Source organism: Diorhabda sublineata, chromosome 1 (genome assembly GCF_026230105.1).
Source record: "Diorhabda sublineata isolate icDioSubl1.1 chromosome 1, icDioSubl1.1, whole genome shotgun sequence".
Classification (NCBI taxonomy): domain Eukaryota; kingdom Metazoa; phylum Arthropoda; class Insecta; order Coleoptera; family Chrysomelidae; genus Diorhabda; species Diorhabda sublineata.
Genome location: NC_079474.1, coordinates 17,169,083 through 17,193,016, shown reverse-complemented (window position 1 = coordinate 17,193,016; position 23,934 = coordinate 17,169,083). Strand labels below are relative to the sequence as shown.

The window sequence follows — 23,934 nt, the reverse complement described above, 5'->3', positions numbered from 1 at the left end:
GCTTGGGCATTAGAATTGATGGATTGGAATGCGATCTTCAACTTATGAATTGTTTACAGGCAGTAGCCGAAAGTCTCCCCTTTTCGAGGAGGTACTATCATGATCTGGATAGTAATTTTTTTTAATTAATATAACTCTTTCACTAAGATTGTCTGAGCTGAATCTCGTAGGATTTACAAGCTTAAAATCGACCGAAACCTCGCAATTTTAAAGATCTTTATCGATCTTCTTGAAAATTTGGAGTTTAGTTCATCTAACCCTCCTCTTCAAACCTGTCTTGGTCGCAAAATATGCTTTTATTTTTAAGGGGTGATTTTCACCAATAAATTGGAAACTAATGAATTAAAGCGGTAATTGGCTATAGTTATGTTCAAATATAATAATTGTTGATTGTTTTGTATCATAACTTTAATATTTTGATATTTTATAACTCACCTACCCTTAAAAACAACCCCTCATACAAAGATTATTTAAAAAATGTAGTAAGAAACGTGGTTTTTTTTATTTTGCATCGTAATAGGAGAATTTTTTACTTCAAGTATAAGAAACCACCAAAAACTAGCCTTCAGAATGGAAAAAATTACAAATTACTAACTGTAACTACCCTTAAAAATTACCCTAATACAGGTATATAAACATAAAGGAGACACAGCATGTATAAAAGAATAAATACTACAAATAGATCAAAATGAATTTCATAAGCTACAAAATCATTACAGTTGAAACCCTTCCAGGCCCTTTTCTTAAAGAGAATTTTGATGCTAAAAGGTAAAAAAGATTCTTCCCTAGCATTGAAATCAATACTTCAAACGCTTATATCTCGTTTAATTTACAAACTACGTGAATTTAAAAAAAAGCAAAATGTTCAGTAAAATAAAAGCTAAATTTTAGTTACAGAAAAATTCTTTCGTTCATCCAATAGTTTTTGAGATATTTTGAAAAAATAACGTATTTTATTGAAAATCGAAAAAAAAAATCTCTCATTAAACAACTTTTTTTGAAATATACGTGTTCCAAACCATTCAAACTTTTGGAACGTCTTGTTAGGGCTTAAATAAAATAATTTTACATGTGCTACGATTAATTTTAGTTTTGCCGCACATGGTGTCAAAATTACCGATATTTTTTTTTTCAAGTTCAAGTTACTCAACTTATTTTCGTCATAACTCGCTTAATTTTCATGCTAGACGATTTAATAAAAGTTCATTTTGAAGATCTGAAAAAGTACTTTAAAAATGTTTATTACAATTTTTTATGAAAAATTGATCGTTTTTCCGTTATTTGAGCTCAAAATATAAATTTACGAAAAAGAAAAAATTGGCTTTCGGTGACTCATAAGTTGCCGAATATTATTTAAAAAATTTAATTTAAACTGACTAATTTCTTTGTTTTTTTATAAGCTTCAATTTTGATAAAAATAATTTTTTCCAGAAAATGCGTAATTTTCGAGTTTTTCGTGAAAAAATGTTGAAAACGTGGTTTTTTTAATTTTCGTAATAACTCGCTTAATATTGATGCTAGACAGTTTAATAAAAACTTATTTTAAAGGTCTTAAAAAGTACTTTAAAAATGTTTATTACAATTTTTTATGAAAAATTGATAGTTGTCCGTTATTTGAGCTCAAACATCTGCATAAATTTACGAAAAAGATAAAATTGGCTTTCAGTTGCTGAATATTATTTATAAAATTTAATTTAAACTGACTAATTTCTTTGTTTTTTTATAAGCTTCCATTTTGATAAGAATTATTTTTTTCAGAAAATGCATAATTTTCGAGTTTTTCGTGAAAAAATATTGAAAACGTGGTTTTTTTAATTTTCGTAATAACTCGCTTAATATTGATGCTAGACAGTTTAATAAAAACTTATTTTAAAGGTCTTAAAAAGTACTTTAAAAATGTTTATTACAATTTTTTATGAAAAATTGATAGTTGTCCGTTATTTGAGCTCAAACATCTGCATAAATTTACGAAAAAGATAAAATTGGCTTTCAGTTGCTGAATATTATTTATAAAATTTAATTTAAACTGACTAATTTCTTTGTTTTTTTATAAGCTTCCATTTTGATAGGAATTATTTTTTTCAGAAAATGCGTAATTTTCGAGTTTTTCGTGAAAAAATGTTGAAAACGTGGTTTTTTTAATTTTCGTAATAACTCGCTTAATATTGATGCTAGACAGTTTAATAAAAACTTATTTTAAAGGTCTTAAAAAGTACTTTAAAAATGTTTATTACAATTTTTTATGAAAAATTGATAGTTGTCCGTTATTTGAGCTCAAACATCTGCATAAATTTACGAAAAAGATAAAATTGGCTTTCAGTTGCTGAATATTATTTATAAAATTTAATTTAAACTGACTAATTTCTTTGTTTTTTTATAAGCTTCCATTTTGATAGGAATTATTTTTTTCAGAAAATGCGTAATTTTCGAGTTTTTCGTGAAAAAATGTTGAAAACGTGGTTTTTTTAATTTTCGTAATAACTCGCTTAATATTGATGCTAGACAGTTTAATAAAAACTTATTTTAAAGGTCTTAAAAAGTACTTTAAAAATGTTTATTACAATTTTTTATGAAAAATTGATCGTTTTTTCCGTTATTTGAGCTCAAACTATAAATTTACGAAAAAGAAAAAATTGGCTTTTGGTGACTCATAAGTTGTTGGATATTATTTATAAAATTTAATCTAAATTGACTAATTTCTTTGTTTTTTTATAAGCTTCAATTTTGATAAGAATTATTTTTTCCAGAAATTGTGTAATTTTCGAGTTTTTCGTGAAAAAATGTTGAAAACGTGTTTTTTTTTTAATTTTCGTCATAACTCGCTTAATATTGATGCTAGACAGTTTAATAAAAGCTTATTTTAAAGTTCTGAAAAAGTACTTTAAAAATGTTTATCACAATTTTTTATGAAAAATTGATAGTTTTCCGTTATTTGAGCTCAAACATCTGCATAAATTTACGAAAAAGATAAAATTGGCTTTCAGTTGCTGAATATTATTTATAAAATTTAATTTAAACTGACTAATTTCTTTGTTTTTTTATAAGCTTCCATTTTGATAAGAATTATTTTTTTCAGAAAATGCGTAATTTTCGAGATTTTCGTGGAAAACTGTTAAAAACGTGTTTTTTTTAATTTTCGTCATAACTCGCTTAATATTGATGCTAGACAGTTTAATAAAAGCTTATTTTAAAGTTCTGAAAAAGTACTTTAAAAATGTTTATCACAATTTTTTATGAAAAATTGATAGTTTTCCGTTATTTGAGCTCAAACATCTGCATAAATTTACGAAAAAGATAAAATTGGCTTTCAGTTGCTGAATATTATTTATAAAATTTAATTTAAACTAACTAATTTCTTTGTTTTTTTATAAGCTTCAATTTTGATAGGAATAATTTTTTTCCAAAAAATGTGTAATTTTCGAGATTTTCGTGAAAAACTGTTGAAAATGTGTTGTTTTTATAATTTTCAATCGCGAATTGAGTTGAATGAAAAACTTCATTCCACATTTTCTCCATAAAATTCAATTCTCCATCGATTCCTGATTATGAAATTTACACCCCCCAAATAAGGGTCGCATTCAGCACTGGCATACATTGGCACCAAATCAGGTTTGTTATTTGCATCATTTTTGAGCTTCTGTTAAAATTTCAAACTAATCCATGATCTTTAAAATTGCGAGGTGATTTACTTGGTTCACTGTACTAAAAAATGCAATTGATGATAATTCATGCAATAATTCATGACAAAAAACTATACAGGAGTTTCTTTCAGGCAGATATCTCCCAAAAATTTTGGTTCTTGATAACCAACAGAATATAAAAAGTATAAAATCCGTTTTGTAAAATTTTTGGTTTGCCTTTTTTTTGTTTGAATATTTTTTCTTTTGAATCAATATTTTCGAAAATATTGTTACAATTTAAAAGAGAGCTGGGGGTCAAACGATGAAAATCCCTTTAGGGATTAGCTTCTCTAATTAAGAAGAAGCTTCGGGAGAAATTTCAGAGCAATCGGAGGTTCACCTTTTCGGAACTTTATCCGGACTATAATATTTGTTATCTTTCTAGTTATTACAATTTATTTTTACTAATTGACACGAAGTTATTGCCTGACGAGTTTAGTATCAATTAGGGCTTATTTTTAATTATAATTGAGTTGATAATATAGACTATGGGTCGTGTGAAGTTTTTAATGATAAACAAATGAAATTACGACTAACAATTGGTAATTTCTTCATTTTAAAATTGTTTTGAAGGAATAGAATCAGAAAATTGTTAGTAAAATATCTGAAAATTGTATGAATTTTTTCATTTTTGAACAAATTTAGAATCTCATTTTATATCTCACAAAAAATACGGAATATACAGGATGTGGATGGATTAAAATTTTTACCAAATACTCTATCATACATTCTCGCAAGAAATTTGATGAAACAATTTTTTTATAGTTTCGAACCCACGAAAAATATGGATTAATACCAATTCTCTTTTGGTCCTACCCCTACAAGTGTCCTTTTTATCATTTTTATTCTTGTTGTTGAACCTCCGAAATCCGGATTAGAAATAGATGGAAATTATGTCCGAAATCTGCAGATTTTTGAAAGTTATACGCTACAGGAATTAATAAATTGAGTGATTACAAGGCAATCTAAAACTCTTTAGTTTGAATACTCTCACACTTGGACTAGTCAGAGGTTACGAAGAAAAACTTTCATTTAAGGAGCTGTGCTCTGTCCTAAAGTTGCGACTGGGGGAAAAATTGTAAAAAATATAAATTAGAAAGAATAGAAATAGAAAATAAAGTTGTTTACATGTTTTTCAAAGCGTTAACATAATTTTCTACTTAAGTCGTTTATCAATTACGATCGTTCACAACTATTAAGGATCTCGCGAAGAAAAGGGATGGAAAAAATTTTTCCTAACCTAACTTAACCACGTATTTTCATTTACTGATATTTCAAGTCTTTTTCTAGTACCATCATATTCGTTCTATCCTTTTTTTTCATAATAAATATAAATATAGACACCAAATATCAGTAACTGAAAATACGCAGTTAAGTTAGGTTAGAAATATTTTATATTCACTTATCCTTGAGATACACCAAAAATCCTTCAAGTTATAATCATCTAGAGTGTGATAAAGTATATAGTAAAAATTTAAAGCTAATCGGTGGGTTCCCGTTAAAGAAAATTGAGTTTTGATTTTTTCAAAGTTTAGTAATGCTAAAAACTCGTAAAAAATCATTTTCGTGCACTCTCAAAGGACTAACTATTTTTTTAATATTCTTATTATATTATACGGGGGGTAAATCGTATTAAATATATTTTACATATTTAAAATTAAACACAGCGTTTATAAAATGGGTTGGAACGTTCCGAAAGTTTGACATAGTTCACATTTTTCAACTTATTTTCGTCATAACTCGCTTAATTTTCATGCTCGACAGTTCAATGAAAGCTCGTTTTAAAGATTCGAAAAAGTACTTTAAAAATGTTTATTACAATTTTTAATGAAAAATTGATAGTTTTTCCGTTATTTGAGCTCAAATCTCTGCATAAATTTACGAAAAAGAAAAAATTGGCTTTCAGTGACTCATAAGTTGCTGAATATTATTTATAAAATTTAATTTAAACTGACTAATTTCTTTGTTTTTTTATAAGCTTCAATTTTGATAAGAATAATTTTTTCCAGAAATTGTGTAATTTTCGAGTTTTTCGTGAAAAAATGTTGAAAACGTGGTTTTTTTTTAATTTTAGTCATAACTCTCTTAATTTTCATGCTATACGGTTTAATAAAAGTTCATTTCAAAGATCTAAAACAGTACTTTAAAAATGTTTATTACAATTTTTTATGAAAAATTGATCGGTTTTCCGTTATTTGAGCTCAAACTATAAATTTACGAAAAAGAAAAAATTGGCTTTCGGTGACTCATAGTAATGCTAAAAACTCGAAATTCTGTCATTTTCGTGCAATCTCAGAAGACTAACTACTTTTTTAATACTCCTGTTATATTATACGGGGGGTAAATCGTATTAAGTATATTTTACATATTTAAAATTAAACACAGCGTTTATAAAATGGGTTGGAACGTTCCGAAAGTTTGACATAATTCACATTTTTCAAAACCAAAATATTTCACGTAAAAGCTACAGAAAACCAAGAAGTTTCATCCAAGAAAGAGCAGAAAAACTTGGATAATTAGAAATGGTCTAAAATAGCGAAATGACGAATGATGAATACGTTTTGCTAATTGAAGGAAATTTGTAGATTCTGAAATGTATCGATTTACTAAATTAAATGTTTTAGTACGTGCACATCACGTTGAAGACGATGTCATGTTGTTGCCGTCTCTACCATTATGAAGAAGCAATCAAATTAAAACATATTTCGGACTAAAACAAATTAATCTTCCTAATTTACCTCAGACCCGTCCAATTAAAGGTTTTTAGCAACTTTTATCTCGCAAAATGTATGATTGAAAATGAGGAGTAATTAGTACGTAGAATTTTTAGAAAAATACGCGAAATTGATTAATGGCAAATAAGAAAAGTTTCATCAAAGATATTGCCAAAACTGTACGTTATCCAAAAGGATATTGAGGAAAATATCAGACGCGATTAAAATCCGTATTCCAATATATCTCCAATTGATATACGTTTGTGTGAAAATCGTATTTGTGTATCTTACTGCATATTACAAAAAAAAATAATTTAATTAATGTTAATACCATGAATACCAACGTTCAGGCTCTTGTAGGGGTGCACAACTACCGAAGGTCTAAAACAGTTCGTGATTTAACTGAAGAAGTTCATTGTTATCAGTCCAGTTCAACGCGTAATACACGATGGGTTAGGTGGCGAGTTTGACAACCCATTTTATTCAGAAAGAACTTATTTGAGACATTTATTTGGACACTACGATGTAAAAATCTTTTTTTTATGGTGAATATTTGTTAACATGGAGTAAAAAGGTCATGGTAACGATTTGTACTTCTAATATAGTATTCAATAATTTCGCGTTTTTATTATTATGTAGTTTGAAAGATTTGAAATTCTGTTTTTGAATCGTCGTCAAGCAAAATGTGCAACCGCATTTTTTATATCGACTTCTCTTGAAGGTCATCGAGGAGATTATAACATTTTTGACATTTGTGTGTCGGGTAAATATATATGAAAAGATTTTATCTATAAGTAAGTGTAATTTGAAGAATCAATAAAAAATATAACTTTTGTTTGTAATAAAAATTAGCGTAGGTACTAAATGATTTTATATATTTCTAAATATATTCGATTTTGATCTATTTCAATGGAATTTTTTCGATAAAAATAATTTTTTGTTATCGCTTTTATTTAAAATATAAAAATTCGTATGATGGACCCGTCGATTTTTCTAAAATTTTTACCAAAACTTGAACTTGATCAGAGTTAATCCCTAAAAGGTTGTTTGACCTCCATCCCCAATCAAATTTATAACAATTCTACTAAATATATATTGCAAAAAATCGGAAGGATCTACAAGAAAATTCAATCAACTGGAACCATTGACATAAAACGGTATGAAAATTAACAAAAACAACACTAAATTTATGGTAGCGGCAAACGTAAAGGAAAAAATCGAAATTAGAGCTAAAAAAAGTTAGTAGCTTCCATTACCAACATATTTTACAACCAGAACAAGGATATTTAATGGTTAGATGAAAAACAATGTCCATAACTCGTAGCAAAAGAGGTCAATTCGAGTTGAAGGTTTAGTGGAAATCCCAATCCAGTTTATCGAGGCATTAATGCCGAGGTATACAGAGCACCGCTGAGGTTAATATATGAGGTTTTATTAACAACACAATACAATACGAAAATCACGCGGAATAAAATTTTGTGGCATTCATTCATAACCAAAGTGAATATGACATTATGTATGAGACATTCTGTATAATTTGTTAAAATTACAAAAAATAATTTTAACGGGAAAAAGTTTTCAGACAGTTTTTGCGTTGTCTCTTTTGGATTTTTAACATATTAAAACATTCTAATATTTATCTGCTTAGCAACAAAATGCGGACAATCATAACTGCAAGGTAAAAATTGTAAATTGAGTGGTATGGTATAATATAAAAGTTTGTGTACACTACGGGTGTAATAGATCTACTAGATAAATTCTCTAGAGACAAATATTATCGGTTTAGTAAAAGTGTTGCCTCCGGGGGCATTTTTTTCAAATAATTTCTATCATTATCAAGAATCAGCGATAAATATCTAGGACTTAATATAATGGTATTCAATGGAACACGTAAAAATCCAATAAACTTACTGTTTTGTGATTCGACGGAACAAGAGTCTGTCAAAGGATGAGGATTCATGACGAGGCTAGGTTGAACCAACCCCCTGTGATGCATTGGTAACTGGTGCATTGCCAGTCCCCCCGTCTCTGACATAACCATACGAAACACCACTTTTTCCAAACGTCTCACAAGAATTAAAAAAAAAAATTGAAAATTCGTTTTTGTTATTCGCAAAAAAAACTACCGAGCAACGTACTGCTTCAGAACATCACACACGGTAGTCAAAGTCAGACTGACACGGTATTCGGTAAGCGATCGGCTCGACTCGGTTCCGTCACCAAAAATTCAAATTATCCCTACTATCGACAACCACGCCTATTGCGTTTGCGTATTGGGATCGATGATTGGTTGAAACGGTGATGGCCCAGTACAAAATGGTCGGCGAATAATCAATACAAGGACGGCCCACTTTATATATACATCAATTTTCCCAGCCTTCTTTGTTACTTGTGTTAGGTTAACCTTGTTGGAAGATGGATCGCAAGGTTGGGTGTTTGGGGAATGTATTTACATATAGTTGGTGTTTCGAAATGTTGTCTTATTCAAATAAAAGTAAAATTGTCACTAAAACTATATATTATTAGTCTATATACGTAGGTCAGGGCTGGTACCTTTTGGGGGGAAGCAACTTTTTGAAAATTAGTTACTTGAAAACGCGTATTTCAATACTTACAAAGAAGAAGAAACTTTAAACTACAAAACCTAATTTCTAACGCAAAACTTTAGTTTAGTTACAACTAGTACAGTCCATTGTGAATTCTGTTATGGCAAATTTGGAAGTTGCGTTGGAACAAGCATTCCAGCAAGGCTGTTCCAATAGAAAGAAACGATATTTTAGTATGGGGAAAAAATTATCTATGACCAAAGAAGAAATACATATATTTTATTTAGATGAAATATGGATCAAAAAGAGACATACATCAAATAAATTTTGGCAAGATGCAACAACAACAAGTCGAAGATAGGATTTTTCAAATAATTCATCTTTTGGCTCAAATCCACCAACAGATCAGCAGCTCAAACGAAGGTATTCGTACCTGCCGGTGATTACCTTGAGGATATGAATGCTGATGTCTTTAAAGAATGGTTTTTCTTCCTCAGAACTGTATAATAGTAAAGGATACTGCAAATTGTCATACAAGATTTCCAAATTCAAAACATATTGAGTTCTAACTCAATTCTTCGAGAAAAGAGCTGTTTTTTTCGTTTTACTTTCATAAGGAGATATTAAAATAAAATAAAGCATCATCATATCATTTCGAATTTTACTTAAATACAAACAGATAAAGAGAAAAGTGTTTTGAAAACTGAAAAAAGGCCGAAAATCATACGATTAAAGAAGAAGAGAAAGTATGAATGTTGATTGACAATTGACAGTCCGTCATTCTGAATATTAGTTGCATTACTTAGTTTTTCTTCTGATTTCGATTTGTGAGAAGTCTGCTGGATGTGGAAAATTATTTAAACAAATGTGGATTTTTGTACGGTTTTTTTCTATATAACCAAACGGAACTTACTTTGTTGATTTACCTCGTATACACTGTATATTCCTATTTATTTATTTAACGGAATGAAGACTATAAAAAACCCGCAGATTCAAAATCAGCTTTCAACGAGTAGGTATATAAATAAACTCGTGAGGCACAAAATCAATAAATCTGTTTACACTGATTCCAATATTTATACAAAAATTTTTATCTGAAATGTCAATAAAACTTGTTTTATTCAGATATTACGTGCCTACGGTGTTTATAAATAGCAAAATAAAAAAAAATATTGATCTCAGTATAATAAATAAAATAAACAATAACGATGGGATTTCGTCAATCTACATCAAAATATCAAGTTTGAATAATTTAGTAGATACTTGGAGGTGCAAATTAAAAATAACAAAGAATTCTGCCGCTTTCAACGGCGTCGCATCGAAGTAATAACTAAGTTATACAATAATAGACAAAAGAATGGTCAGTTCAGGTGCAATGTCAGATACTACGGCTCTGATTCTAGTATTTCTCACAATATTTCCTAAGATTTATGAATTTACTCTTACATTTCGACTTTTAGTTAACTCTTCATGAAACTTGTAGACTCGAAAATGTAGATATTCTTCGTCTTGGTCTTAGTCTTAATCTTCGTCTTCGTCTTCGTCTTCGTCTTCGTCTTCGTCTTGGTCTTCGTCTTGGTCTTCGTCTTGGTCTTCGTCTTGGTCTTCGTCTTGGTCTTCGTCTTGGTCTTCGTCTTGGTCTTAGTCTTAGTCTTAGTCTTAGTCTTAATCTTCGTCTTCGTCTTCGTCTTCGTCTTCGTCTTCGTCTTGGTTTTCGTCTTGGTTTTCGTCTTGATCTTCGTCTTGGTCTTCGTCTTGGTCTTCGTCTTGGCCTTCGTCTTGGTCTTCGTCTTTGTTTTCGTCTTCGTCTTCGTCTTCTATTATCTGTTACGTCTAGCGTCTTCAGGTGTTTGTTGAGGCGACAGTGCCCCGATAGAACTCTCAACCCCTGTTGGTTGTTCCAATAATTGGTTTTGCTCCTATCTACCTTGTTTTCCAGTGCTTTTTCCATTGTTCTGTAGATGATACCACATTTTGGTTTGGTGATCTTGTCTAGCTCGTTTAATTTTCTTAGACAATACCTAACGAGTTTGGATTTTATTCTATTGGAGCTTAGAGCTCTAATAGCTTCTTGACTATCGGACAGGATGATGATCTCCTGGTTGCATTAGTTTCGTATACCGTTTAATGGCGTTTCTGTACATTTTTTATGGTGTTTTGATCCCATTTGCTTTTTCAGTTTATTATTGAGGTGAAGTTTTTCTCAAAGCTAAACTTTTTCGATGTGTAACATCATACCCCACGGCTGGTCTTTATTTAGAAACGGGTTTTCTTTGATGATTCCTCCTCTGAACATTCTAAGTGATGTTTTCTCTTCTAGAGTAGCTATTGAGCAAGATTTTATGGTATCTTCACCCCAAACCACTGCTCCATATGTGTCTTCCATAGTTAATACGCGGTTGGTTCAAATATAAACCTCAAAATGGCTATACTGGATGTTAGACTTGTCTGTTACGAAGCGTAAAGAACATCCGTAACCTCGCTCTAAAGTGTAGTACTTATAACTATGAGCGATAAACTAAATATGATAATATGCAAAAAAATTCCACTATTTGTCATGATCGCTGAATCCAGCCCTACGTAAATACTAAAAATCTTCCTATTCCATACCTGTAAAAAGTTACGGTCTTACTCTGTACATATTTTAGTATCTATTTAGAGTCTAACGCGATCAGAGCCCCATGAATAATCCTCCTATTCTAAACGGTAGTCCAAAAAAAATCCGAAATCGAAAATCCCGTCTCTTGTTTAACGTGTAAAAACGTTAAATGTAGCGTAAAATCCTAACCAGTCAACGCGATGTTGCGTCGTCGGAAACGTGACTGTAGAAACCGCTACCGTGTGTGTTTCGGACCGCTCTCGTTAGACCCTTCACGCCTACTTGATGCCTGTCTCTTCGATTCTGTTTGCCGCATCTCCGTGTTCATCTCCAACGTCATAGGTGCAACGGATGCTTTATTACATAAAAATATAATATAAAGTACAAAATGTAGTCCGCCGAATTTGAACCAACTGATCAAAAAAACAAAATATTGATTATTGGCTTCTTTCAAACACGCTAAGACCTTATTTAGTTTGCCATACACTTGTTTTAAGCCTTGTCTGAGATGGGCTTTCCGTACCTTCAATCAAGGTTACTACAGTAATAGAAGGTTTGTGACATGCGATTGTAAACAAACGATAGGCTACTAGAATACCAACTACTTACGTCAGCTGTCAAGAACCGGTGACGTCACTTGTCTACTGCGCAACTTGTTATTGTCACAAACCTTCTATTATTCTAGTAACCTTGCCTTCATTAGACTTATGACGCGTTCTTTGGAATGGGTTTTTGAGTTTCCAAAACAGGCAGGAGTCACAGGTAGTCAAATCTGACGAATACACTAGATGATTGGAGACTTTCGTTTTTTGTTTGACCGAAAAATCAGTTGTTGGAATTTGATTGTTCATTATCGTGATGAAAACTCCACGAATTGTCAAAAATCCGGTCGTTTACGATGCTTTATGTAGACGGCCGAATTATATTTCTGTTATAAGCTTAAATTTTCTTTCTTTTCTATTATATGGCGAGCCGATTCCTGAATTTTGAGGTTATAAAACCACTATATGCGATTTAAGCGAACAATTTATAATCATTCAACATGTTAAGCCTTCTACTAAACAATTAGATAGTTTAAACTTTAAAAACCACCTTAGTAGAATACAGACAGTATAATAATAATTCTAATCATTCAGGAAAAGCAATGACGATTCATAATCTACCTCGTGTGGTTAATGATTCACTGTTTTTGACACTAAATGATGCACATACGAGTGGATTTTGATCAACAAGGATATTGACTTCAAGTCCTGACATTTTTAAAGATAGTAACCATGGGATAATACGAGGGTTTTAATATAAACAAATAAAAACAAATACACTTTTGCATGCTTTTGAATGTACCTCAAAAACATCTGATTTGAACGCATCAAGCGCTTCTTCAAGTGTTGAAAAACGTTTATCTCGCAATTTATTGTAACCTTATGATTGGGTGCTAAACAACAACATCAAGTTTTGACAGTTCAAAAACATTTTAGTTTGAACTGATGTGTGAGAGCTCGTCAAATTTGAGACGACATTGTCAGATTTGACATATTGACATCAGTATTACAACCTTCGTAAAATTACTTAAGATAAGACTGTTTAGAGTGATCCTTTTTATGAACCAGCTGATTCCTGAAACTTTGAGGTTAGGAATAGAAACATGTGGCTGTGGACCAGATATTCATAAATGTAATACTTTTATATGGACAGTTGGTATGGGAAAAAACGTCCTTACGTTAAGACGTCAACAACATTCATTATCTCTCTCATTCGAGACACTTTATCTATTATGCGCATGCTTGAGAATGCGCAGAATCGAGCTGAAATCTCGGAGTTTAGATAAATAGTTGCCATTTTGTCTTTCTTAGTCAAAACAGCTTCCACTTATAGAAATATTACATATATGCAGATATTATGAATTTCCAGCGCAAACTCCCAAAAATAAAATAATTTGTTCCACGTCCATGTAAATTCAAATCTTTTGGTTGTTTTTTCACAGTTTGATATTTCAATAGGTTAATCCGATAATAATATACTACCACTTCTTTTATGGTAAATAGACCGTAGTTTTATCAAAATGACATAGAGCCTTATATACTCACAATTCTTTACAAGAAAGTATACAAAAAGATTGTGTATTTACAGGGTGTTTTAAGATCGGATTCAATTTAAAAATTTCATATTCTGAAACGACAAACTTATAATCAATGTAAAATTCGTAACTAATTTAATAAGAATTTGCGTTTCGAACGTTAAGATGGACGAATTCCATACATACAGTATGTCCCAAAAGTAATTACAAGGACCAAACACAGGATTTCTAGATAGAATCATTTTTTTTTAATTCTACATTGATAATTTATTGGAATTTGGTATTTTTATCATTAGTTTAGCGTTTCGTGTCAATTTTCGTCAGATTTACTTAATGTTACAAGAAATATCGTTGATTATGTCTGAGAATCATTTTATTTACAATTTTGTTTAGTTTAACTGAATAATTTCGTTTATCTTAGTTTTTATTCTAACAATAACGTCTTGTAGTGACATTTAAAAATTGAAATATTGAAGAAAAAATTGATTTTGACAGTAGGCGAATGCCATTAGTACACTTTTAGCGCAAAATTGTTCTGAACGAGATACAAGGAAGCTTTGAAACAGTGCTGGAGTGTGCAAAAGAAGTCGATGACAGTACCACCGACGAAGATAATGAATTTTTCAAAATAGGGATCAGAAGTTGAGAATGAGCGCAAAGTCCATCGTATTCAGCCGCGTCAGTTTTCATATATCGACGATTTTTACGCAGAGTAAGAAAATTTATGTTGACCATCAGAATCTATGGGGAATAAAAGTATTTGGTGGAGAATCACGTGACAAGTTCGTATTTTTTTCAATGGGCTTGAACTAATGAAAATTACGGAGGTTTTGGGATCTCTTGGTGATTATTCCTTTAGATATTAGATCGAAGATATGGCTGCAATTATCTAAAGAGACAATTTTCAAATAGATGAATTAGAAAAGAAGTAATTGGCCACACAGCTACCCAGATCAGTCTTTGATGAACTAGTTTTTGATAATAGATACAAAAATGTATACAAAACAATAAACAAAGCTATGCTTGAAAGCATAAACATACAAAATGTATTTCCCGAGGAGGATACCAAAGGATGTAGCTTTATGGACGTTAGTTTTATAATCGAAGACTTACAAAACTTAGTCGCGCGTGACTAATCTCTAAGAGCAGCGTAGTACCACTAGAGGCGGCTCCTCGCTTTCTCGTCTCGAAGAAAAGTGACATTAACACTTCGATCCAAAAGGTCTCGCCTGGATTTATGTAAGTAAAGAATTTTTAAAGATTTACAAATAAAAATGGTATGAAGTTATACAATCTTGCAACGGAACCTAATATGTAATTTAGGAGCACAAGATACAATGGATGGTATGTGGAAGAATCTCTGGAATCTTAGAGGAGTGGGAAATAATTACGAGGAGGAAATTCAGGAGGAAATTCAGCCGGATCAAAGAGAGAATACAAGAAGAAGTTACTAGTATCAATGACGAAGAAATGAATAGAAAACAGATGCCATACAACGATGGACGGAATCGTGGACAAGAAAGAAGCGATAAATAAGTGGATAGAAGAAAATAAAGAAGAACTTGAGCAGAAACTTCAGCGTGCTAAGAGTTATTTCATAAAACTTCGTATTAATCTATAAAAATCAGGGTATCAATGTCGATTTCGAGCAAATTCTTATCTAACATCTTAAAATATGAGAAAATTGTTTTATCTTATCTTCGGCGGTTTGTCCTAGTCCTCCGATACCGGAAAGATCAAAAACGCCGCTTTCACTATCGACAAGTGAAACATCTCGAAAAATTATACGTCTACAAAATTATCTCAAGAATATTATTTGAACGATTATTTTTTCTCTCTGATATTTTCCTATAAGTACGTGATTTTGTTTAAACTACATCACATCCTATTTGAAGTATATTCAAATTACCGCATCAAACTTAATGATATTTTCGTTTTTGGTATCAACTTCATTTGTTTTTGTCAAGTCTGATCTATTCAAACGATTCCATCGACAAAATTAAGGCGATGACATAAATATCAAGTGAAGTAGAAATCGGTGGAGGTCTTTCATCACGTGATTAATACGTCAGTATAATATTCATACGAATTAAATCAAAATTCCCTACAACTCGTTATGACTAATATTCCAAAGGTCGGCCTTTTACGAATTCATAGTTAAAAAAGAAATTTAACTTTTTTAATTGTTTTTATTTTATTTATATGATTAAAATCGACAAATTGAGCAAAACTATTTGATAGAAATATCGATATACGTGTATAAGTTACAAAAACCAAAATTAATGTTAGTCTTTTTACTGAAGACGTAATTTTTTACAGGATAGCATATTTATGTAATTTACAAAAGTGACGTTTTCGTGGATACTTCTGTCTTTCATATTTTGTTCCATGATGGTCTTCCTCGTTTCGGCTATCACATGGCCGTCTCAGAGCAGTCTGGGCAGCCTGTATTATCTCTGAAGTTTTGTAAGCTCGACCAGTTCTTCGTCAGATATCTTCGTCCCGTATATGCTCTGTTTTGGATATCTTGCATTATCTTCTTAAGTATTTCGTTTTTATCCTATTATTCCATTAAAACTTTGTAAACTGTCATTTGTCAAATGCCGGTTTTTGACATATTCATATTGAAACCCCATTTTGCATATTCGTCGTCCAACTTGGCCGTCCTCCTGACTAAATTAAAATTACACTTGGACTGATATACATATATTTCAAAGTTTTTTTGGGATAGGTATTAGATCTTGAATAGAAGATTTCTAAACAGAAATAGAACTTGGACACCGATGAACTTTTGAAAAATTCTAGCTGAAATCCAAAGTTTTTCATATATAAATAGTACCTAGTACTTTACATTGATTTTCCCTGTTTTTTTTTGCGAAATTCGATTCACAGATTCAATGAGATTATTTTGTAATAGCTGAAGTAGTTAGGCGTGAACCATAATTTGTAGATGGCGCCACGCATTCTATTTATATGTTAATTGTCATAAGGAACTCCCTCATGTGTGAAACGTCAACGTCAAGTACTGAGCGTAACATGGCGGCGGTTTGTTGTTTATTTAATTTTCATGTGATTTTTGCCAGTTTTTCTAATTAAAAGTTAAATAATACTTCGTGTTTTTGTTAAAATAACCTCAACAATCATAAACTTACTTAACAGATGAAAATGATTACAATAAATCACTGATTTAATTCTTGCCGAAAAAGTTTTTAGAGCAAGCGTTTTGCTGGTAATCGGAATGTCAAAATGACGTTCCGTTTTGAATATTCGATGGTTTCGTGTATTTTATGACGTGTTTAGAGCATAAAAACTTACTGCAGTATCCCAAATATACTGCAATTATTTAAATATTTAAAATTGATTCTGGGATTATTATAGAAAATTTTCCATTGGAATCACAATGAAATATTTTCTAACGGACTATAATAAGTACATTCATATTAGTTCCACCACGTTCATTTTCGTAGCCGGCAATTTTCGAAAAAATAAATCCTTATAAAAAAAGGTGCATTATATCATTTCACATCAACGACGCCTTACAACTAATAATTAACTAGGTTTTATGAATTATTATTATCATTATTATCATTCGCCATGTTTAGTTTAAGTGCCGACTTTGATTGGTCGAAGGAAAAATATTTTTGGTACGCCATTTGGGATAATGAACGCTTTCAAGCGTTGTAGAGATAAGAGAATAAAAAATAAAAAGAAAATTGCTTTATAATTCGGACAATCGACTTGTTCCATTTCACAAATTGCAACCAAAACACACCTGAGACCATTATTATACGAGGTGAAATTATATCCGAAAAAAAAACGGTTATTAATTATTTATAAAATCGTAGTTTTTTATTGATATCTTTAAAAAAAAAAAAACAAAATGTTTTCTACTCGTATTAGGAAATCATCTTTTGTAGATAATTCAAGGTGATGTCCTAGTTATTGGAAGAACCTCCAGAGGCTGAGAAAGGCTCTGGAGGCTCTTTTCTGGGAAACTATAACCAGAGAAGATGTACTGAATGTATTAACCTAAGTATAACAAACACCTGAAGACGCTAGACCTAGCAGATAATGCGGCGTGCAGGTTTGAACACTAAGAACCTCCAGAGCACTACACCTGGAAGCGGTTTGATATAGAAGACGAAGATCTCTGGGATTAGTGGATCAGCTATAAACATTGGGTTCTCCAGGAGATCAAAATAGATCCAACGTAGCGTTTTGAGTCAGCTAATTTACTTTCTATATACATCCGAGGTACCCACATCACACTTAGTGCAACATATGTCGATGACACCGCTTCACCAGCTCCACACCGGGATCCTAAGAGTGCATCTCAAATTCTTCGAGCAAATCTTGTCACGGTACAGCAATGGTTAAGAATATGGTGAAATCAAGTTAACTAGACTAAATCCATCCATGTGACCTTCGCAAACAGACGAAGAAAATGTCCTTTCGTTACAATAAACTTCCACAAAGAGAGGAATTTATTTGGATAGGAGACTTTGTTGGAGGAAACAAATATTTATTAAAAGAACAGCTTGAGATAAAACTTACACAACTACTCGGTCCGGACCAGTGCTGCTCCGCAGCAGTGACTATGTGGATAATTATAGCTTCGTCATAAAATCAATCAATATTTATGTTGTCAAAGGTATACAAAAAGTATCGGGGCACGGTCAAAAAATCAGCCATCATTTCTACATTGTTCATAATACAATAGACTATGTAATTTCACAATACTTCCTTCCAAACAACATTGGCTGTGCGTCGACCCATTGGTTTAGTCTCTACATTAACATTTTTGAACGATTTCCCACGTGATAGGGCTACATACAACTCTGTAGCTATATTAGAACCTGAGATATAGATCTTTGAATGTAGAAAAATTGCCAAAAACCTACAAAAATCCTTAACTCCACATTGAATGTCCGCGCCTAGCTCCTCTCCAACTCAACCGATTTGAGTGTTCTAAAACTCAAAAGGAAGAAGGTGTTTCAGCGAGTGTTCTTAAACCAAAACGAACTCTGTAGCTATATCAGAACCTGAGATATAGATCTTTGAATGTAGAAAAATTGCCAAAAGCCTACAAAAATCCTTAACTCCACATTGAATGTCTGCGCCTAGCTCCTCTCCAACTCAACCGATTTGAGTGTTCTAAAACTCAAAAGGAAGAAGGTGTTTCAGCGAGTGTTCTTAAATCAAAACGAACTCTGTAGCTATATCAGAACCTGAGATATAGATCTTTGAATGTAGAAACATTGCCAAAAACCTACAAAAATCCATAACTCCACATTGAATGTTCGCGCCTAGCTCCTCTCCAGCTTAACCGATTTGAGTGTTCTAAAACTCAAAAGGAAGAAGGTGTTTCAGCGAGTGTTCTTAAATCAAAACGAACTCTGTAGCTATATCAGAACCTGAGATATAGATCTTTGAATGTAGAAAAATTGCCAAAAACCTACAAAAATCCATAACTCCACATTGAATGTCTGCGCCTAGCTCCTCTCCAACTCAACCGATTTGAGTGTTCTAAAACTCAAAAGGAAGAAGGTGTTTCAGCGAGTGTTCTTAAATCAAAACGAACTCTGTAGCTATATCAGAACCTGAGATATAGATCTTTGAATGTAGAAAAATTGCCAAAAACCTACAAAAATCCATAACTCCACATTGAATGTCTGCGCCTAGCTCCTCTCCAGCTTAACCGATTTGAGTGTTCTAAAACTCAAAAGGAAGAAGGTGTTTCAGCGAGTGTTCTTAAACCAAAACGAAGTCTCTATCTTGAATAGAACCTGAGATATTGGGGTTAGAACGTGTGTATGTGAAAAACTCCCATAAGTAATGTAGAGGGGGAAATCGCATTTGAGTATAACTTGAGAATGGTGGAAATTAGATGAAATCCGATGGTTGATGGCTGATCTGTGCATCAATACCTTTCATTGAAAAAAAAAATGGAGCAAATCGGTTGGGTAGAACACCTGAACGGACTCGGAATGGAAATCATCAATTTTTTTAATTTATAAGATATTGGATAATTGGCGGAAAATCACAACTATCTATCGAAAATAAGTTATTGGTATATAAGAAAATACTATTTGGACATATGGAATCCAGCTGTGGGGTTCAGCTTCTATATCAAACATAAATATTATCGGGAAATTTCAGTCAAAAGTTCTGAGGTTGATAACAAATAATATCATTGCTAGGGATCTACAAGTGCTCTAGGTTAGAGAAGTAAAGTCAAGCTCACCTCAATTAATTGGCTAAAAACCTAGTGGTAGAGCTTATTATCCGAAATAGACATAAAATAGTCACCCCGTATGACATCTCTAGCAAATTTCAATATATTTTATATGGATTAGAAGTTTTGGTAAAGAAATATCCTCTACGTTTAGAATATTTAACGTGATGCCTTCTATTTTTACTGTTATCTTCTGATTAACTTCGACAATTTTGATAAACTTATTTTCCATATTGTGCTACTGGTAGGTAGTTGCAAAAACTATAAAATTAGAGGGGAAAATCACATGGTCCTATCCCACAAGTTGGGATAAATTTGATAAAAAAATCATTAGAACTAAGCTTTTCCTCTTCTTCCTCTTTCAATAGGACCAGGTCCTGTTCAATCCTGTACGTTTGGCCCTCTTCTTGGATCTTCCTGAGAAGGTCTCGTACCACCTCTTTGGTGGTCTGCCTACAGCTCTGCGTGTGTTCGATCTCTGAGTTTTAGCCCATCTGTCTTCTGGCATTCTTTCTACGTGAATCTTTTTCGTGCCTTGACCCATCTCACCACATCTTGTACACCCATTTCTTCTCTTATGTCATCACTCCTTAATCGGTCCCTGAGGGTGACTTCCTTGATGGTATTTTCATCTCTGTGGTTTTCATTATTCTTTTTTTGTTGATGTCTCGGTTCTGGTTTCTGCTGTCGCACACACGTTTTATAGATTCTGGTCTTGCACTATATATCTCATACAGCCGCTGACATTTGATGGTTCCATCGCTTGTGTTCGTGCCTCCTCTGTCAGGTTTCTTTCACCAGATATATTCACTCCCAGGTAATTGAAACTTGATACCTGCTGTATTATTCCACTAACTAAGCTTTTAATTCTCATAAATGGAGGAGTATGCAAGATTTTATAAAAGTTTCTACTGAGGAAAATTAGTTCCAGTATCGCACAGTTTAAGCCCCCAATTGCCGAGTTCAAAAATTGTTCTTCATTTTGTTCAATTTCCTTGAAATGTAGATTGATTCTCTAGGTTTTGCAAGAGATAAAAAAATCCTTCACATTTCTTCTTTGTATGGTAATTGGGTTCTTCTTCACGCATTTAGCCATAAATTTACCAAATCGTTGCATGTAAAACTGAGTGGAATATCTGATTCTATAATTTCGACGATCATTTGAACACAATCTTCTTCTTCTTCTTCTTCCGTGTATTAGGCGTAGTCGCCTGTTTTATCTTCGACATCCTGCTTCAAGATTGTCGCTCCACCTTTTTCTGGGTTCTCCTTCGGCCCAATGGGGATTTATCGCGCGCTATCTTGACCAATCTATTGTTGTCCATACGACTTATGTGCTCGTTCCATTCTTTCTTTCTTGATAGAACCCATTCGTTGACGTCATCTATTTTGCACAATCTTCTGATGTTCTCGCATCTTTCCCTGTCCAATAGGGTTTTTCCGGCTATCCTGCTGTTTCCATCATTCTTTTGGTTTTCGCGGTTTCTATACGGTGTAGGTCATTATGGGTCTTACCGTGACATTGTATATGTTTATTTCGCCATATGGTTTCGTTCAAACATGCTGCTGCTTTAATATTTTGTTGCCTTATTTCGTTCTCTACGTCTCCAAATCCTGAAATCTCTATTCCCAAGTAAGTATTTGAAGTAATGTATCTATGTAACAGTTTTGATAACTGCTGTTATCTAACCATACAGTTTTGTGTTCTAATCATTAACTCCTGAGCTACCCAAGATTCCTTTCAGTTATGGTTGATGTAGCTCAAACTTCCGATATAGATATTGAGTTTATTAGGTTTTGACAATTATTTTCCGTGTAAATAATCTGAAAAGTTGATACGTATTTCGTACCATCGAATCAGGCAATTCCAAATTTACCTCGACGATTCCCTCATCGCTATTTAGTAAATTATAACCTCACTTTTTCACTCATATTTTTGTTCAAATAAAAATCAACTGAGATACGAGTTATTTACATATTCCGAGATAATAAATATCAGTTTAACAAACTTGTAACTGTTTTTTTTTAAATGTAATCACTTGTTTAAGTATTGATACTTATCAGATATATTTATCAATTGATTGTTTAAAAAATAACGCAAAAAACATATTTCTAGTTATTCTTATTACCAGTAGTCTTGGTACTCTCTGGTAGCGCAAAAATGGTTACTAAACCATGGTTGAGCTTAGACACCATGCTTAAAAAGACAAAACTACTAAAGCCGAAAGTGTTTTTATTTAGAATTCATTTCAGCAGAGACGTTTAACAAAAAATTGTAGGATATTTTTCCCCAGCTACTGGCAACATTGTACTGAACTTTTATACGAGTATGTTTTGGTAGTTTTTATGTTTGATTCTCATAGAGGGCGCAAGTTGCAGGGTTCGTACCAACTGGTATTGAACATTAGTATAGGTAATTGTTGAATTGTTGAAAGAAAAGCAGTTTCAATAAGATTATTTTATTTTACAGTTGAAGTAGCTAGGCATGGACCATAATTTGTAGATGGCGCCACGCATTGTAGTTATATGTTATTTGTCATAAGGAACTCTCCATGTGTGAAACGTCAACGTCAAGTACTGAGCGTAATATGGCGGCGGTTTGTTGTTTATTTAATTTTCATGTGATTTTTGCCAGTTTTTCTAATTAAAAGTTATATAATACTTCGTGTTTTTGTTAAAATAAACTCAACAATCATAAACTTACTTAACAGATGAAAATAGTTACAATAAATTACTGATTTAATTCTTGCTGAAAAATTTTATAGAGCAGGCGTTTTGCTGGTAGCTGGAATGTCAAAATGACATTCCGTTTTTAATACTCGATGGTTTCGTGTATTTTATAACGTGTTCAGAGCATAAAAACTCACTACAATATCCCAAATATGTTACAATTCCTCCATTGAAAAAAAAAGAATGTTTAAAAATAAAACTACTAAAGCCGAAAGTGTTTTTATTTAGAATTCATTTCAGCAGAGGCGTTTGAAAAAAATTGTAGGATATTTTATAATTTGATGTAATTTGGTATATTAACGATATTTATTTAGAATTAATTATACAGGGTGTTTCAAAAAAAGGTGATACCGTCTCTACGATTTTTCCGCAACTACTGGCAACATTGTACCGAAATTTTATACGAGTATGTTTTGGTAGCTGATACATTTAATAAATTTGTTTTTATGTCTGATTCACATACAGGGCGCTGGTTACACGGTTCGTACCAACTAGTATTGGACATAACTTTTTCAGTATTAGATTTATTAAGCAAAATTTAGTGAGGATTTAAACATAATTGAATTTTACACCAAAGAGGTACTCTTGATAAAACTCGATACTATGTAGCGTTTTTGGAATATTTTGATTAAATATTATGAAGTAATAACCGGTATAAAGTAATGATGTTGTCAGTAGTTACGGTAAAATCGTAAAAAATGTATTTTTTTCCTTAAACGCCGTGTATCTTGAATACGGATTGCGTTACGAAAATTTTTTAATTAGTAAACCCCAAATATCTATCTTAGAGATTAGATCACCATTTTTTGGAAAACCCTGTATATTATAGGTAAATAAATTATTAGAAAATCAATAACAACACTCTAATATCTTTTCTACGAAGAAAAAAATTCAATTCCTAAATATCCTTCATTCGTAACGATTAATTTTGATGACTAATACAAGTTACAGTTGGTTAAAGTTCATCCGGCAAAACATAACATCAGAATCGCGTTCAGTTCAACCCAGTTCCTGTTTTCCACAAAATTTATGTACTTCCTACCGTTTCCAAAACCTTAACAAACACACACACACACATACAATACACACACGCTTCTTCCATTCTTCTTAATTTCCCATCAGTTTTGGTGTCGTCTCGCGCCGCCACGCCAGCAACTTCGTCGTAAGCAAATTGACTTTGTATGTTTCGGAAATTGTTAACATTTAGTGGCTTTCTGCCCTGACAATTCTCCAGATACCAACGCACAAGATACACTCGCAACATGAAAACAAAACACGAAGATAAAACTGTTATCGATTATGACGGAAAACGTAATCATAGTATTTAGAAGAAATTCTTTTTCAAAATTATTA

General features: G+C 32.1%; 1 protein-coding gene across 2 annotated transcripts in view; it reads right to left on the bottom strand.

The window, feature by feature from the left end:
* Positions 1-8,570, bottom strand: part of LOC130449557 (insulin gene enhancer protein ISL-1) — a 57,636-nt gene extending 49,066 nt beyond the window's left edge. For both annotated transcript variants that reach the window (XM_056787453.1, XM_056787463.1), the window contains exon 1: positions 8,306-8,570. In XM_056787453.1, coding sequence (XP_056643431.1) covers positions 8,306-8,435 — 130 coding nt within the window. In that variant the 5' untranslated portion in view covers positions 8,436-8,570. The remainder of the gene's footprint in view (positions 1-8,305) is intronic.
* Positions 8,571-23,934: the final 15,364 nt, after the last annotated feature.